The 6000-nt window shown below is 49.9% G+C and overlaps 1 protein-coding gene across 2 annotated transcripts in view; it reads right to left on the bottom strand.

Annotated features, from left to right (window-relative positions):
• Positions 1-1073: 1073 nt before the first annotated feature.
• Positions 1074-6000, bottom strand: part of PDE8A (phosphodiesterase 8A) — a 156651-nt gene continuing 151724 nt past the window's right edge. For both annotated transcript variants that reach the window (XM_026510535.4, XM_044388429.3), the window contains exons 21-22: positions 2811-2940; positions 1074-2404 (exon numbers count right to left, since the gene is read on the bottom strand). In XM_026510535.4, the coding sequence (XP_026366320.1) occupies positions 2298-2404; positions 2811-2940 (237 nt within the window). In that variant the 3' untranslated portion in view covers positions 1074-2297. The remainder of the gene's footprint in view (positions 2405-2810; positions 2941-6000) is intronic.

Raw genomic sequence — 6000 nt, 5'->3', positions numbered from 1 at the left:
CTCAGTATGCTTACTTAGCCTTGCCCAGAGATTTACCAACTTCCTTGTTTACTGTTGCTTTCATAAGCTCCCTCTTCTTTCTGGACTCCTCTTATAGAAGCATATCTTTCAGCATTTCAGCACAGGGGTCTGTCTTCCTTAGTCTTCTGGCTGTGGTGCTGAGAAGTCTGACGGCAGTCGAACCATGGTTCCCTTGTAAGTGATCTGTCTTCTCACAACTGTTAGGTTTCCTCTTGGAGCTCCACACTGTGTTGTGCAGATGGGTTTGTCTTTCCTACTTGGGGTTCAGTGCAACCTTTAAATCTGAGGATGTGTGTCTCTCAAATCCTGAGGGACTCTCAGGCTTTCTTTCGATAGTGCCTCTCGCATTTATTCTGGATCTCTTATTTGAGACATATTTTGAAGCATTTCATTCTGCCTTCCATATTTTAATTTTGCTTTAATTTAAAACTTCTGTGCTGCTGGTAACTTCAAGTCTCCACTTTACTGTTTCTCTTCAGTTACGTCTGGCCTTCTGTTAAATCTGAAGTTTTCTGTTTGTTTCAATGGCTATATTCTTCAAATCTAGAATGTCTATTAGGTTCTTTCTAAATCTACCTATTTTTAAAACTACCTTGGTTTACCTTATGGTTTCTATTGCTGCCTTTCTCTCTTGAAACATGTTCGGCATACTCCTCTTAAAGTCTCCTTCAGATTATTGGGGTGTTCGGGGGAGTGCAGATTCTAGATGTCACACGCACTGCTCTCTCTACTTCCTGGGGCTTGAGTTGCTCGTGGAAGTCATTTCCTTTTCCTTCCCAGTACCTAGAGGAGAGGGCTTTCTCTCCTCGGTCCACAATTACCAACCTGGGTCAAATGTCTTCACACAGGAAAAGAGGTCTTTGTTTCCTTAGAAAAAGGGACTTCTGAGGAGCCAGCCCTGACAGCTTTGAATGGGTACCAAGTGGTGAGAAGTTTTCAACATATTCATCTGTCCCTTTGTGACCTTGGAAAAGTCATTCAACTATTAATCTTCTCTGTAATATAAAGCTATCTTAAGTATTATAAGACTTCAAAGAAAAGGTGACGCATGATTTCTTAAAAACAAATAGTTTAATTTCATTTTTATCTGGGGAAAAATACAACTTTAAAATGAAATGACAAGCACTTTGACATGCCATCATGTGTCATTTTTTATGGTACTACACTTATTCAAAATGTGAAGATACAGAACCTTTATAAATTTCTGGAATCAAAGATTCCCAACTCAGATGAAAACAGATTGGTTATAAAATGTCAGTTCACTAAATATTCCATTTTTGTTCTCTCATAGGGAATATCTTGTAGAAACACTATAAAATAAGGCAGATTTTTGGGAATTCAATTATAAAATTTTAGGGGGAAAAAAGTGTTAGGTCTTAATTTCGTTGACTTTGGGGAGTCACCTGCAAAGCCCATCAGATGACCAGAGTTTGAGCTCTGCTTTCTATACAGAGGAGCTGTTCTCCTTGAGCGCTTAGACTCAGACCCTCCCACAAGACCGCTTCCCCAATTAGCATCAACCAGAAGAGTCTAATATACACAAATATTTCTGTAGTGCAGTAAAAATGTGTCATTTTATAGTTTTAATTTGCATTATGAAAATAAGTCTGTACACCAAGTAATACATATTTAATGAATATGAATCATGTAAATTTGGTCATGGCATTTAAAGTTGGCTTTGGCTTTGAAGTATTTCAAAATTCATAGAAAATATTGAACTTCTAATAAAATAAATAAAACATTTTAATAATTGGTATTAATCAACTTCAAAATTTCTTTGTATTTAATAATCAACTTCAAAATTTCTTTTGCATTTTTCATTTGCTACTCAGTTTCAAAAGAGAAGTCACTTTCAGTAGTGTTCCAAAGTGGGTGATTGCACCTTCTAGGATGTGAAGAAGTCCCTAAAGCCCCGATGGCCATGAGCTGTTCGAAAGTGCTGGACACAGCCGAGCGACATTGTTTGCAACAAGACATTCTCTGTCCCCGGCAGGAAACCCATCAGTGTCCTTTGGAGGGTCCCTCTGCCCTCGCTGTGAGGAAAGTGAGTGCAAACGGGTTCTCCCATGACTCTGCGCCCCTGCCGCAGGCCCAAGATGGGGGGCTGGGTCGCACTTCGTGGCCATGGCATCAGATGGTGGCCCCGTGTGCTTTCACAGGCTCTGCACACCGGGGCGCTGCTCTGCCTAATACTGAAAGGATCAGGACTCGGGCTGCCCTCAGGAATTCCCGCTGAGCGCAGGGACAAAGCTTCAGGGCCCAGGCGGTGTTCCGCACTATTCAGGGGGCGGTCGGAGGCTCCGCAGCTTCATTTCGTCCAGGCCTTTCCAGTATTTAAAGTTGTTGTCAAGATGCTGCATTAGCTCGGGCAGGTCTACAAAGGCTGGAAGGAAGGGCGGGCACGTGACCCTCAGCCCCAGGCGCCGAGCGCGGGCTGCCGCACGCAGGTGCCTCTGCCCCGCGAACGCACCCAGCCCCGGGGGGAGCCCAGCGGGCAGGTGCCACGCAAGGGCATCTCGCCGGCCGTGAGCCCCCCCCCCACCGGCTCCCCCAGGCCCCCGCCCCGCACGGGCTTGGCCTACACCGTCTCCGCTGCCGGCAGCGGTCCCCGCGGCGGCTCAGCCGGGAACAGGGCAGGGGCCGGTAAAGAGGCTGGCGGGAAGGGCACCGCACCTCGGGGGGGCCCGGGGGCGCACAGCTCTCCCCCGCCGGCCCCCTCCACGGCTCGCTACTCCGCGCGGCCGCCCCTTTCGCGAGCGCGGGGAGCCGCCCGCCGCCCGAGGTCTTACCGTCCCACGCGTCGAACATGTCGGTGATGAAGTAGTCGATGAAGGAGATCTGGGACTTGGGGATGCTGCAGGTGTTCCTGTCAAAGACCGGCATCACCACAGGCAGGTCCTGCCGCTTCTCCTCATCCGTCTGGGAAGCAGAACACGCGCGGGTGAGGGGACTCCGGGCTCTGGCTCCGCGCCCCGGGAGCGGCCCCGGGGGTTCAAGGGGAGCGGTGACCCCCACAGCGGCCTGACGACCCCTGCCCCCCGCCCCCAGCTCTCCTCCCCGCCACCTGGAAGCTTCTTGCCCAAGCTCCTCCGGAAGATGCGGCAAGGGTTTCCGACGCCAGGCCCGCGACCGTGAGAAGGAAACCGGCCCTTCACGGAGCAGGAGCGAGGGCTGCTTCTCGCTTCAGGCCAGTGATTTTACTGGAAAAGGTTCTGAACACCCTTGAGATCCTCGAGGTGAAGAAAGAAAAACAACTCTGAGATGAGCAGCTCTGATGTACTTTAGTCAGGCTCTTCCAGGCTGTCTTTAGGATTCCAGAGAGATTTGCAAAAAAATGAAAATAACCTGGCCTTTCCCCCCAGGATCTTAATTTATTTTGAAAGAGATAAGAGAGCTCCTTTCTAAAAATAAGGTCTTGCTTTCACCAAAGTGTCCTGGAGGAAAGGGTGAGGGCATGGCCGCAGTGAGGCAGGAGGGCTTCCTGGAGCCCGTAAGGGTCAGCCGGTCACACGAGGGGGTGACTCGGGGACGGAGTGCAGATCAGTAAAGGGCACGGGCGTGGTGGGCAGATCAAAATGAAACATGATGGGGGTGGTGACCAAAAGCTGTGGTCCCGCATAGCCTGGAAGGGGAGAGCCATCTCGCTGGGGCGGCCCCCTGGGTCATCGTTCCAGACCCTTGGAGCAGCTTGCTAGAGCCTGGGGAGCAGGCGGCCACGCGGGCCAGCTGTGGGGGGAAGAAGAGAGCAGGGGCTGCTCTACACGGACAGGCAACCGGAATGAGGGACTGCAGGGAGGGCACTGCAGGGGTGCAGCGGGGAGAGAGGACACTGTGACCTAGCATGGCCTTCTCTGCAGGGCCTGCCGGCAGGAGCACCTGCAGCAAGAACTCAAGGCCGAAGGTGTGCAGTAGGCTCTGTCGTCCATCTGAAGCCTGGCTGTGGGGGCTGCTCTGGGTGGCAGGGCTGTTTGAGTGGAGGACAGGTCCTGGGGGCGGCCGACGCTGGGCCAAGAGTTCAGGTGTTCAGCAAGAACAAAAGAAAACTACTCTCAGGGCTGGGAGCTGGTCCCCACCCCCTGCCACTCTTACCCTGGGGACTGGTCCCAGCCAAGTGCAGGGGCAGCTCTCCGGGAGCGTCTGCCACGATATGTACGGGAAGGAGTGGGGAGTGCAGGGAGAGCCTCAGGTTCACAGCCTATGGGGATGGCTGGCTCAGAGAGCTGTGCCCTGGGGTGGGGGCTCTCCTGACATTCTTCCTCAGGCCCTGCTGGACACTGAACCCACTCTCTCAGGGCAGCCAACGCAGAGACTCAGTGAGTGGTGCCCACTCTGTCCCTGCTGCCCTCTCTGCCTGCACATGGGAGCAGCCGGCTTGCTGGAGGTCAGGGGAGACCCTCCTACTCCGATTCCTCTTGGGCCCAATGTGACAGGTGCGTGGAGCTCACAGGGCCCTTATGCTCTCCTGGGGATGGTTTCCGATGAGCTTCTCTGTGGCCCGTGGCCCAGCTAGGTCACCAATGAAAGCTCCAGGCCTGCAGACGCTTCGTTTCTGGGACCCGCTCCCCGGGGCAGATTTCAGCAGTGCTCCAAGTACAACATGACAGACACCTGCTACTCAAGCCCTAGGCCCCTTCTGTCAAGCAGTCCCACCCAACACGAGAAGGCAGAGACACCATTTCACCTTGTCTTCATGCTTGGGCACTCTTGCCACACGAGCTGCTCCGCACAGGGTGGCTGTGAGGAATGCACGCCTACTGACATGGGTCCCACCCGACCCAGTGCGTATGGGAAGAAGCTGTGATTTAACGGCGTTAAATATTCCCAACCCTCATTCCCTCGAGGCAACATCAATGACCACCGTGCTGGCTAAGATAACCCAACAGGAACTCTGGAAAACAGTCAAAGGTCTACAGCAACCAAGTTAAAAGCCCAGTCAAGAAAAGCCGCATTCAAGGGGCGCCTGGGTGGCTTAGCCGGTTAACCATCTGCTTTTGGCTCAGGTCATGATCTCAGGGTTCTGGGAAGTCGGGCTCCCTGCTCAGCGGGGAGTCTGCTTCTCCCTCTGCCCCTCCCCTTCACTTGAGTGCACACACTCGCTCGCTCTCTCAAATAAAAAAAAAGTACTTATTCTACCTGGAATGAAACTGGAAATCAATAGGAAGTAACTGGGAAAATTCACAAGTATGTGGGAATCAAATACTCTTAACCAAGGGGCCAAAGAAGAAATCACAAGGAAAATGGAAATGAGAACACAAAATCTAGAAAGTTACGGGATGGGATAAAAGTAGGGCTGACAGGGAAATTTACGGCTATAAGTACCTACGTTAAAAAGAAAACTCTCAATTCAACAACCTAACTTTACACCTTACTAAAAAAATACACTAAACTGAAAGCCAGCAGAAGTAAAGAAATAACAGACTAGACCAGAGTTAAGTAAAATAGAGAATAGAAAAATAGAGAAAATCAACAAAACCAAAAGTTAGTTCTCTGAAAAGATCAACACAATTGAGAAATCTTTACTAGATACAACTAAGAAAAAAGTTTCAAATTATTAAAATCAGAAGTAAAAATGGGACAAAAGAACAAAATAGGGACATTACTACCCATTTTACAGAAATAAAAGGATTATAAGGGGATACCGTGAATAGTTATACCCCAACAAAATGGATAACCAAGACTCAATTATGAAGAAATGAGAATCTGAGTGGACCTATAACTAGTAAGGATGTTCAACCCAGTCATTAAAAGCCAAAGAAAAGCCCCAGACCAGACAGCTTCACAGCTTCACTTCAATTCTACCAAACTCTTAAACAGAATTAACACCAATCTTTCTTAAACTCTTCCAAAAAATTGAAGAGGAAAGGACACGTGCTAATTCAACCTACGAGGCCAGCATTACCCTGATAAAAAGCTTGGCAAAGGCATGGCGAGAAAACCACAGACCAATATCCCTTATGAATACTGACGGAAAAATTCTCA

This window comes from Ursus arctos, unplaced genomic scaffold, assembly GCF_023065955.2.
Source record: "Ursus arctos isolate Adak ecotype North America unplaced genomic scaffold, UrsArc2.0 scaffold_28, whole genome shotgun sequence".
Classification (NCBI taxonomy): Eukaryota; Metazoa; Chordata; class Mammalia; order Carnivora; family Ursidae; genus Ursus; species Ursus arctos.
The sequence above is the reverse complement of the archived record's forward strand: the minus strand, read 5'-3'. Positions and strand labels throughout refer to the sequence as shown.